Below are 12880 nucleotides of genomic sequence, written 5' to 3'. Positions count from 1 at the left end.
CACTAAAGTGTGCCTTGATGGTACATTAAAGAAGAAAATTTTTCCCAATTTACTTGATTCAGATTTACAGCCTTTCCGCCCCCTCAAAGACATAGCATTGATTTCTTTAATATAAAAAACTAATTTCCTAAAATAGATTGCTAGTAACTGCTTTCAGTTATTTATTTAGAGAGGATTGTGCCAAGTATTGCTTGTTTGAATTCCTGTAAAAGGCTGAATTAATTTCATAATTTTCATAATTAATGTTATTCCTCTTCTGTAAGAATTTGCTATTAGCGTGACTGGTCATTACCATATCTTGTTTTGATAGCTCTCAAAGCATCTTTAACATTATAAATAAGGTATTAAGATACTGATCGTATGTTTTGCTTTATAAATCATATTTGATAAAACCTTTTGTTTTTCACTTAATATTGACATTTTTCATTTTATTATAAACATAGCTTTTAATGGCTGCACATTATTCTACTAGATATACCTACCATAATTTACTTAACCAGCTTATCATCATTGAGCATTTAGGTATTCTTTGTTTTCAATATAATAATGCATAATGAGTATTTTTGCATACGGTGATTTCTCTGATTTTAGCCTTATTTCCTAAGATGCACGCTCCCAGGGGTCAAATATTATAAATGTTTTCAAGGTTCATTGTTGAGATTACATTCTGAAGTCAGTTCCAATGTACACTTAATTGTCCAAATGATAGAACAGAATTTTAAAAGTATTTCACTATTGTTTTGGTTTATGTGTCAAAATGATACAAAAAACTGTTAAAAAGTGAATATGGAGATAAAGCATTTGGCTGACTATGTACATATTTTATTTTAGCAATGCCTCAATATTAGGCCAGAAGTCATTATTCATACTCATGATGTCTCAGACATGGAAAAGTACTTCTAATTTTTGCAACATAAAAGAAGTAAGATGACAGTTATGGAACTGAATGACTAGCCAGATCTGCTAACTTGAAAAATAGAATTAGGATTTGAACATAATAGTCTCCGTTTAAAAGTCTAAACCTTTTTTCACTCTGAATTTGGGGCTCTGCTGTATTTAGAGATATTTTTAAAAAACTAGAAAATAACAGAGAATTAATTTGAGATTGCTAAGATGTATGCCACTGTTGTCTGAAGTTGCAGTTACAGCTATCTTCATTAAGCTGTTAGTGTGGTTATATTTTCTGGAGTAATGTTCTAATTTAAAGATTAAGACTAAGTGTTTTATTTATTTAAATTTAGATAATTGAAATATCAGTTCTTTTTGGATTATTTCAGTATTATTTTTGCCTATAGCAAAGTTACTTGCTTTTAAAAAAATTTTCATTTATTTATTTATTTATTTTTAATAGAAGGATAATTGCTTTACAGTATTGCATTGGTTTCTACCAAACATCAATGTGAATCAGCCATAGGTTTACCCATGTCCCCTCCCACTTGAACATCCCTCCCACCTCCCTCCCCATCCCACCCCTCTAGGTTGTCATCCAGCCCCATTTGAGTTTTCTGAGTCATACAACAAATTCTTACTGGCTATCTATTTTACGTATGGTAATGGATGTTTTCATGTTACTCTCTCCATACCTGCCACCCTCTCCTCCTTTTCTTCTCATGAAAAGTTACTTGCTTTTCATGTTTACTAATATATAATTTATGGGGCTCTCTAAGTGGCACAGTGGTAAAGAATCCACCTGCCAATGCAATAGATGCAAAGAGAAGTGGGTTCTATCCCTGAGTTGAGAAGATCCCCTGGAGTAGCAAATGGCAACCTGCTTCAGTATTCTTGCCATACTTGTTTTCTCCTATTTAAAAGTGAAACAAATCCTAGCCACATTTTTTGAAGAGTATTATCTTGATAACTTGCTCCCTGACAAAGAAACTAATGCAAAATAGGCAATTTTTTAAGCAAGTTATGTGATGTATTTCCATGTATAACACTGAAAGCCTCCTTGCTTTAAGCCCTTGGAAGGAAAGTTTTTTTAAATAACACTTTCAACTGTAATATGAAAGAGAGATGCTGAAAATGAACAATGATGTTCCTTTATTTTTTATTTTTATTTTCAATGATGTTCCTTTAATCTCATGCTTCATAGTGACAAATCAGAGACCTCCTGAAGATTTGGTTCACATACACATAGTATGTAACAAAATTCCCTTCCCAGTGTCAAATTAGAAGCTAATATTTAGAGCTTTTTCTGGTTGAATATATAACACCAAGTCTTTGGAATGTTAAATATAAAAAATTGTATCCCTATAAATAACATTATTACTTAATTATGTTTAGGAACTTTGAAACAAACTTGTAGAGATTTATTAGTTGAAATAATTATTAAGTTTTGTGATGACATTCACTTTAGAACATATGCATTTGGAAAAATAGAATTTGGGCATTTCAAGTAGAGGAAAAAATTCCAGATCTCAGTTATTTAACTTTTTTTTTTTTTTTTATGTTTAAAATATGTCTACAATCTGCCCCTCTAGGATTATCCTAGGAAATTATCCTAGGAAATCTTTCATTGTTAAAGCATGAAGGTTCCAACTTGTAATTAAATTATATATTCCAAATTCCAAATTAAATTGTCCTTGCCCACTGTTGAGCTGTGTGTAAATACATTTTAAAAAAATAGCTGTGTCTGGGACTTCCCCTGTGGTCCAGTGGTTAATACTCCGTGTTCCCAATGCAGGGGGCAATGCTTTGATCCCTGGTCAGGGAGCTAAGATCCTTCATGCCACATGACCCCGCTAAAAAAATTAAAATGTTAAATAAAAATTTTTTTAAATGAAAAATAAGTATGTCACGCAAAAAGCTCTAAATTCTTTGATCAACCCTGATAATAAAAAAATGTTAAAAATTTTTGTTCTTAAGTAAAACATTTTTTTAAGCATTTCACTGTTTTCTTTCTAACTTTGTAGTTATAACATGTAAAGACCACATATGGTTTTCAAAATGTTTTCAAAATGTTTTCATACTTGATGAAATTTGTTCACCTTATAGCATGTTTAAAAAATTGATTAGAAGATCGTGTCACTTTAGAGCTAAACAGTGCTAAAAGATGAAAGTATACAGGAGTTTTTTGTTAATATAGTGATAGCTTAAAGAAACCCATATATATCTTGAGAGTGTGTTGCTATTGTTAAGTCTTAGTATCTGCTAACCTGCCTTTTTTATGGCATAAACACTATAAAGTTAAGGACTTCTCAAACTTTGTTGTTCAGCCACTAAGTTGTGTCTGACTTCCTCAACCCCATGAACTAACTGTAGCACGCCAGGCTTCCCTGTCCTTCACTATCTCACAGAGTTTGCTCACATCTGTGTGCATTGAGTTAGTAGTGCTATCTAGTCATCTCATTCGTTGCCACCCCTTCTCCTCTTGCCCTCAATCTTTCTCAGCATCAGGGTCTTTTCCAATAAGTCGGCTGTTTACATCAGGTGGCCAAAGTATTGGAGCTTCAGCTTCAGTCCTTCCAATGAATATTCAGGGTTGATTTCCTTTGGGATTCACTGGTTTGATCTCCTTGTTGTCCAAGGGACTCTCTCGAGTCTTCTCTAGCACTGCAATTTGAAAGCATCAATTTTTGACACTCAGCCTTCTTGATGGTCCAACTCTTACATCCATACATGACTACTGGAAAAACCACAGCTTTGGTTTAGGACTATATAAACATTTTTAATTCTCTTATTTTTACCTCTGGTATCACTAATTTTAAGATGAAACTTCCATTTAAGGACAAATTTGGTTCTTTTATGGGCCATTTAATTTTCATCTTTTCTGTGATCACACTTCTAGAACATGTGGAATGAAAATATAATTTCATACTCTCTATGATGAGAAAGAAAATATATTCCCTTATCACAGGATGAAGGTATTGTTTCCATCTGAATACATTATATCCTAGGTAGCCTGGAAAAGTGAATGTCTCTGAAAGTATGATATAGCTTTTATACTTTATTAAGCTTTATTTACATAGACAGTTTTTAGAAACTTGTCAATGAAAATTTGTATTTGGACAATGTAGTCTGTGAGTGCTGTTCAGTGAGAAGTGGCTTGTTCTTGAGTAATTATTATTTGAATTAATGCAACCTGGGTAGTTAGACAACCTTGGGAACTGCTAAGCGCTATAAGAGGACATTATCTTTATGCATCATAAGTTTTCAACTTCCCCCATCAGTACTTCTGCTTTAAATTTAATAGTATTGTGTAAAAATAACAATTATAATTTCTCTCAACAGCTGTGACGTCTTATGAAGATCTTGGACTCTTTGCATTTGGATTACCTGGAAAGGTAATTTTTTTTTTTTCTCCCTGCTGTATTCAAAATCCTGAAAGGCAGTTTTTCCCTTCCATTTCCAGTTAGAAAAGACAAGTATATATAGGAGGAAGAAATTAAGGGAATAAAAGGAAACTAAAGTGAAGAAAGGGAATGATGGGAGCAGGAAGAAAAGAAGAAATCTCTATGACCTTCCTAAAAATGCAATGATAAATATAATTCAACACTTAAATTTTTTTGTGTTTTTTACTCTAACAAAGGAGGGCAGTGACTTAAAATTTTAAATCAGTAACACTGGCCTGTTTTAACATTTTGTAATTAATTTTGATTAGATTATGTTTGAATTATCATGAAGACTGAAGAAGACAGATGCATAGAATTAATCTTATAGCATGTTTATAAAATTGATAATTAGAAAATCATGTCATTTAAGAACTGAATAGTACTAAAAGATGATCCTTCCTTTGTAAGTGAGGAAATTAAGGCCCAGAGAAGGGAAGGGGCCTGTTTGTCTACAATTACTTAAGCCAGTATGGAACCATAGGACTCCAGACTCAAAATCTATTACTTTTCCTCCCCAGGATAAGAGAAATAACAACAGTATTTATGGGGCATTCATTTGCTGTGGGCATGCTAAAGTAGTTTAGTTAAACTAATTACCTGTCTTCTTCCACAGATAATCTGGAGTTAAATATTATTGTTAGTGTTTTAATAATTATTTTTTATTTCTGAAGAGCTATCATACTTCTAAAACCCATTTTTATGTTGATTCCAAACAGAGCTTTTTCTTTTCATTTTGTAAATCTGTTGTTTGTGTTTTTTGTTTATTTTTAAACTAAAAGGATACTATTTTGTTGATGGCTGAACTAACTTTTAAGAATTAAGTCTGAGAGGAGAAAAGATACAGCTATGTAATGAGGGGCGGGAGATGTGTATTTGCATTCAAATTAACTTTGTATTTAAAGTGCAAAAGAGAATATTTAAATCATGTTATATCATCTCATGGTTTGGATCCTTATAGCCTGAAATTTGAACTAAACGGAGACTATGTTACTTTTGAGGGTAAAGATTGTTGTTAATCATCCTTGCTAACAATTTTTCTTGAAGATCAGTATATTTGTTATAATTAGGATCAATTTCCTGCATCCAGTTTAACCAAGGGAGAAGAAGGAAATGTTATTTATATGAGAAAACTCTAATTAATTTAATACAATCTATGAACATGACCGAGCATCATCACTGTTATTTCACGTTAGTATTTCCTTCATTCCTTGGACAGCAGCAGAGTCTACAAGAACATGGATTATTGAGAGTTCCCTCTTCCTATACTCTCAAGTAGCTGCATTACCATTTTAGTGTATGCACACAGTTCTTAGCAGGTGGATACACAGACGGAGAATACTATAAATGAAGAGTTATTTGTTTGTTTGTTTAATATTTTCTCTCAACTTCCAGAGGTGGCTTGAAACTTTCCTATTTCCTTCTTCCCAGATATTATATGAATATAGATATGACATATGATAGGGTAACATTATTCTGAAATTAAATATTTTTGAAGTGATTTGAACTTTTTAAGAAAAATGTTTTAATTGTCTATATGGATTAATGTACTTGCCAAATATTTATTGAGCAAATACCATGTGGCCATGCACTGTACTAGGCACTAGAAAGATGGATAGATGGATAGATATATTGATTTTCTAGATCAAAAATGCTTCAATTGAGCCAGAAAATGGGAAAATAACTCATCAATACGTTGATATTATTGCTTTTTGCAGTATATTCATAGAAAAATCCAAATTTCATGTGTGATTGACAACAGATATCAATTGCATATGAAAGACAGTGTACAGAAATTTCAGAAAAGTCTTTTCACAAATGACTGTGAGTGACATTTTGGAACTAATTTTTAAATGGGTTGACATGTAAAGGTTTTTCTGGAAAATGTTAGAATGACAATTATATCTTCAAAGACATCTTGCCAGATGTTTCTATCATTAGCCCTGCTTTTCAAGACCTCTATGTCTTGATAACTTGGTTTGTTCCCAGGATAGGCAAATGGAATTCCTAGAAGAAGGGTGATCTCTTCCCAGTCCATGCACGACTGAATGATCTTAGATAGCTAGTCAGCTCCAGATATACACTGGAGGTACAGATTCACCAAGATTTAAGTGATTGAAAGGCCCAAGTGGAAGCAGAATGTTTAATCATTTCTTCTGAGTGCATCTGATGACCAAGAATGGATAAAGTGCTGTCTTATATTTCCCAGGAATCCCATCAAAGATCACAAGTTAGCAGGCCTGCAGGCTGAACTTAGTCCTCAGGCGTGTTTTGCTTGGCTCAAATCTTTTTTTATTTTTAGCTGATTGCCAACCAAGAGTTATGACATTTTGAAAGAATTCAGTTTCTGACTTTCCTTGAAAAATCAGAAGATCCAGCTACATTGGATTCACATTCTCACATGTCAGCAACTGGCCAGAACTGCATAACAGCTGCCCCATTTCGAAAGAGGAGAAATTCTCCAATATATTACAGTCTTCACTACCTCCTATTGTCTTATACTCAGCCCACTGCATGTTACTGAGTTTGAAATGCTTCGGTTTTCAGATATGTGGGCTCTAGAGTTTTCTGCTCTAGAATTTATTTATCCCTGCAACAAGGCTCCCATGTTCAAGGCTTGGTGTTTGCCAAGCTGATACACTCTGAAGGTTATGTTTCCTTTTATATAAAACAGCATTCGCACAACACACCTCAACCTGTCTCAGTATGCCTAGCAAAGCAATGTGATATAACCAGTTAAAAAAAAAAAAAAACCAAATAAAAAAAAGGAGACCAAATAGATTCAATTTCAATTCTTTGGTACTTTGATAACCGTTGATTCCCTAGCTTTTTAACACTTTTAACTGTTTTAAAAATGGCTGCCAAGGAAACTTTCAAAAGTGTGCTTTATAGTAACCATGGAACTATTAAAGAAAGGCTTTTTATGTGATGATTATTAGTTTTATATATTACAAATGGCTGGCAGAATATGTTCTTTTCAGTTTCTCTTCCCTCAATTTCTGCATCTGTTTTTAAGTAATAGTTATTGGATTTTAATAAAATACCAATCCTTTTATATTATTTCCCCTTTCATCTTCTGAATACATTTGTTCTTTTATAGGTGATGGTGGCAAGCACCATAATAATTCAGAACATTGGAGGTAAGCAATTGAAAGTGCACGCTTATGCCTAGACGTGGTGGAAATGATTTCCTCCTTTGGTTTCTTGCTTGCTACAGGTCCAGCCGGGAACCTAAACCTCTGTAGACATAGGTATCTCAGAAGCCCTGTGTGTTAACCTATTAGTCTTTCTTTTTTTAAAAGATCCTTTGTAGCAGCCCTTGTAGGACAATAGCTTCTAAATTCAGCTGCAGCTAAACCCTTGCTTTCAGTCTTGTTATTACGTCTGTGACACACCTCTGAAGCACTGCTTTCTGTAGTTGTGGTAGTGATGAGGTACAGCTTGGGAAAACTCTCCAGGTGATTCTGGAGTAGTTCCCCTCCATTTTTGTCCTGATCACCCGCTGTATGTATACTGCTTTAGAAGGAGGGATGTTCCATGGCTGTGAACAGTCATGTGTAGAAAGGCAATCTCCTTTTGTAAGCATGAAATCAAAAATGACCATGTGGAGTACAAAATAAACAAGCTTGAGACAAATGAAAAGTATTCTCACATTTTTTGGAATTCCCTATTTTCCCATTAAAAAAAATGATCTGGTATCAAGAACTACAGAAACAAAAAGTACTGTTAAGTTAATTATTGATCATTATTGACTAAATGTATTAAACATTTAAATCCAAAATCCTGTGGGAATCATGTTTGTATATGTTGTAAAGAAGTTACATCATGCTGAACAATGTCTTAATTTTCTTTTACCATTGACTGGAGTGCTAAATAAATGTTTTTAGGGTAAAGTTAAATACACAGTTAATATGCACTTTGGATCTTTCACAAGATTGTATGGTCAGAGGAAATTTTAATCTTATTTGTTATGTGTGACAGTTCAAAATAATTTGAAGATGATAGCTTTAAGAAAATTTAACTGATACTCAAGAGATCTGAGCTATTAGTATTTCAGTTTACGTTAAGTTCAGCAAAATTCCACATTTAATTAAGTTCAACAAAATTCCATCTTTAATGAATTTCTTCATCAAGGAAAAAATTAGCATTCCAGCAATAAATTGTATTTGCCCTTGTTTTGGAAATCCTGAACATTCATGTTTTAATTCTTTGAATTTTCAGGGCAATATACATATATATGTACATATATATATATATACACACACACATAATAATTGAAGAAGAATGCTTTCTTGGATGTCATACCAAATAATTTCTTTTTTAACACACCTACTTTACTCTTCACATTAGAAGTCAGTAAACTGTCTTTTCCCTAATGAATCTAGAAAATGCCATGACTTTAAGATCTACTTTGGAATATTTTATTTTAGCTAGTATGCTTAAATATGTACTGGTAATGTTGCTAATGTGAAAATAATCCCTTATTTTCCTCTCTCTATGATTGTTGTTGTTTAGTCACTAAATTGTGTCCAACTCTTTTGTGACCCCATGGATTGTGGCCTGCCAGGCTCCTCTGTCCATGGAATTTCCCAGAAAAGAGTACTGAGTTGCCATTTCCTTCTCCAGGGGATCTTCCTGACCCTGAGATCGAACCCATGTCTCTTGCATTGGCAGGTGAATTCTTTACCACTGAACAACCAGGGAAGCCCCTCTGTATGATTACTAAGAACCATCAATCACAGTTTGTATTTTATGTAGAATTTTCAGCTCAGGAATTTCGATCTAAATTTGTGACTATGTTAAATGCCTGCTGCTGTATTCTCAGTATCCTTCACCCTGATCTCTTCCTTGTCCTCTAAGCTGGTATGCAGCTGTTATTGTTCCTGACTCTTTTAGCACTTGCTGTTATTAGGTCGAAGTTACCTCTGTATATGCTTTCTTCCCCCACTATTATTATCAGCTCCTCTAGTCAAGTATTAGTCTCATTTTTTTTTGTACTCCCGGAACCTAGCACAATATTTGGGACTTGATAAACCTTTTTTTCAACTAAATATTAGCTGAATATAATTTGTATGTGCTATTTGCAAGTACTTTGTAATATTCTAACTGTATTTATCAAGAAGAAGACCAAAGGGGACATCTAGACTGATCACTAGCTTTAAATATTTGAAAAGCTGAACATGAAACATGGAAAGATATTAGAGTAATTTAGTATTGTTCTGAAGGGCAGAACTGGTTCTAATGGGTAGAAATCACTGTAGTGAAGCTGGTTTGGTTTCATTTGAAATACTAAGGTTTGTGATAATGGAGATGTCCTATGCTCCTTTGAAAAAGCTCTGGTATTCCTGAAAAAATTCAAACAGAGCTGGTTGTCAGAATATTCTAGAAAGAATTTCTGCATTTCAGTTCAGTCACTCAGTTGTGTCCAATTCTTTGTGACCCCATGGACTGCAACACACCAGGCTTGACTGTCCATCACCAACTCCTGGAGCCTACTCAGACTCATATCCTTCATGTCGGTGATGCCATCCAACCATCTCATCCTCTGTTGTCCCCTTCTCTTCCCACCTTCAATCTTTCCCAGCATCAGGCTCTTTTCCAGTGAGTCAGTTCTTCACATCAGGTAGCCAGAGTATTGGAGTTTCAGCTTCAGCATCAGTCCTTCCAATGAATATTCAGGACTGATTTCCTTTAGGATTGACTGGTTTGATCTCCTTGCTGTCCAAGGGACTCTCAAGAGTCTTCTCCAACACCACGGTTCAAAAGCATCAATTCTTTGGTGCTCAGCTTTCTTTACAGTCCAACTCTCAGATCCATACACGACTACTGGAAAAGCCATAGCTTTGACTAGATGGACCTTTGTTGGTAAAGTAATGTCTCTACTTTTTAATATGCTGTCTAGGTTGGTCATAGCTTGTCTTCCAAGGAAGCAAACATCTTTTAATTTCATGGCTGCAGTCACCATTTGCAGTGATTTTGAAGCCCCCCAAAATAAAGTCTCTCATTGTTTCCATTGTCTCCCCATCTACTTCCCATGAAGTGATGGGACCGTATGCCATGATCTTAGTTTTCTGACTGTTGAGTTTTAAGCCAACGTTTTCACTCTCCTCTTTCACTTTCATCAAGAGGCTCTTTAGTTTTTCTTCACTTTCTGCCATAAGAGGGGTCATCTGCATATCTGAGGCTATTAATAGTTCTCCCGGCAATCTTGATTCCAGCTTGTGCTTAATCGAGCCCGGCATTTTGCATAATGTACTCTGCATATACGTTAAATAAGCAGGGTGACAATATACAGCCTTGGCATTCTCCTTTCCTGATTTGGAACCAGTCTGTTGTTCCATGTCCAGTTCTAACTGCTGCTTCCTGACCTGCATACAGATTTCTTAGGAGGCAGGTCAGGTGGTCTGGTATTCCCATCTCTTTTAAGACATTTCCACATTTTGTTGTGATCCACACAGTCAAAGGCTTTGACATAGTCAATAAAGCAGAAATAGATATTTTTCTGTAACTCTCTTGCTTTTTCGATGATCCAACGGATGTTGGCAATTTGATCTCTGGTTCCTCTGCCTTTTCTAAATCCAGCTTGAACATCTGGAAGTTCATGGTTCACTTACTGTTAAAGCCTGGCTTGGAGGATTTTGAGCATTACTTAACTAGCATGTGAGATGAGTGCAATTGTGCCGTAGTTTGAACATTCTTTGGCATTGCCTTTCTTTGGGATTGGATTGGGATTGGGATTGGATTCCCACATTTGGTGGCAGATAAATCATCAATTCTTTCAGCTCTAAGTTTGTTGATTTTCTTGCTTTGTTTTAGAAACTTTTTTTTAAAAAGTCACTTAAAAGCAGTCACAGAAATTTTTTGTGTCCCTCCAATTCAGTATGCTGGTAATGCTTATTTAGTTTTAGAATAATATCCTTGTGATTTTCTTCATATTGTCTAAAATTTTATTTATTGAGAGCCCACTAAGTAATAACTGAAACATATTTTCAAAGCTGTTTTTCTTTTGTCTTAGCATGCGTAAACCATTCCTTTATTAGAATAGAATTGGAAGCTTGCTGTTGTGAGCAGAACACTGGGTTGGAAGTCAGGTGCCTATTTATTGCAGGAAAGTTTCATGGAAGAGTTATACTTGGTTCAAAAGATGATTTGCTCTTTTCTTAGTATCTTTAACAAGTCAGCCACTATTGCTCTAAAAACTTTCATGGAGCTGTTCTTTTTCAGAAAGGAGAGTCTCAGTTCTTAGAACTACCCTTTATGGCAGCCGCCGAGCCTCTGAGGTTAGTCTAGGGACTCCAGACTTAATAAGTAGTTTCTTGATTAACCTAAGTTGGGTCTGTGGAAGCCCTTCACAGTTACTAAGCCACATATGCTTGAGAAAAAATGGCATACTTATTTGGGAGGCTCTTTAACGTTGTACATATGACTTAATTGATGTTATTTCTTCCAAAAGGATTTTGACTTTTTATTAATTGGAGATACATTGGATATTTATAAGATGATATGAACAGGTTATGATATGATAATCTGTTATCATATGATATGATATGAACAGGTTAAATGTTCGCATCTCTTGCATGCCTACCTGTATATATAATATAGTTCAGATAGCATTTTTGGAAGGATGGGATATTCATTATTAATATAAGTGGTCAGAGTTTTTCAGTGATTATTTAGAAATGAGAAATAATATAATAGATTATCTTTAAGTCAGGCCTATACTTGACACTCTATACTTACAGCAACACTTCAGGGTGGATGATATTATCCTCATTTTACAGAGGATGAGATCAGTGCTCAGAGGGGATAAGTGACTTGCTTACCTTTACCCCTTAATAAAGCCAGGACTCAAATCTCACTTTGTCTGCTTCTAAAGGGCTTTGTTTTTTCTTCTCTGATTTAGTAAATGTTGAAAAGCTATGAAAAGATTAAATGTTGAGGATTTTAAAAACTCCTTGGGGACAGGAACTATTTGTTTTCATTCGTTTTCCTAACTTGACCTAGTTTCTGGTAGAGGAACTCAATAAATAATATTTGTTGAATGAATGAGACAATTTTTAAAATCTATTTAAAAACCCAAGATTTTGCCTCAAAGAGACAATTTTATATACCATATAAATGATGGAAAGAAATTGAATGTCCATAGTGTTTAGAATTATATGAAAAATAAAAGGTTGAAAATATTGAGGAAAGTTAGATCTTATTCATGTAAAATAGAAAATAAAGTATTTTAAAATCTACTTTTGTGTTAGGTAATCACATCTCAGATTAATGCTTCCTGACTCTTTTATTCTTTGTAACATTTAAACATTTCTCAGTTTTCTTGAGATTCTATTTCCCTGATGAATCTATGAGAAAAGGAAACAGGGCCTTTAGAAGCAAGATGATCATAGATCAAGCAAAATTTTCCTTAATCAATATTTGTTCTGTGAATCTTTCAGTAAGACTCAGTTTATCCCCTACATCTTTGTATTCCATATCTATAAGTAACTTGTTCATTCATTTGGGTTTTTAAGTACCTAGCACTAGGTGTTTAGTAAGTCTTACTTATT

The 12880-nt window shown here is 34.2% G+C and overlaps 1 protein-coding gene across 4 annotated transcripts in view; it reads left to right on the top strand.

The window, feature by feature from the left end:
• Nucleotides 1-12880, top strand: part of SLC38A6 (solute carrier family 38 member 6) — a 68024-nt gene that overhangs the window by 15133 nt on the left and 40011 nt on the right. For all 4 annotated transcript variants that reach the window (XM_061156930.1, XM_061156932.1, XM_061156933.1 and 1 more), the window contains 2 exons: nt 4231-4283; nt 7429-7468. In XM_061156930.1, coding sequence (XP_061012913.1) covers nt 4231-4283; nt 7429-7468 — 93 coding nt within the window. The remainder of the gene's footprint in view (nt 1-4230; nt 4284-7428; nt 7469-12880) is intronic.

The sequence above is a fragment of the Dama dama genome, chromosome 12, assembly GCF_033118175.1.
Source record: "Dama dama isolate Ldn47 chromosome 12, ASM3311817v1, whole genome shotgun sequence".
Classification (NCBI taxonomy): Eukaryota; Metazoa; Chordata; class Mammalia; order Artiodactyla; family Cervidae; genus Dama; species Dama dama.
This window is presented reverse-complemented; position numbering and strand designations above follow the sequence as displayed.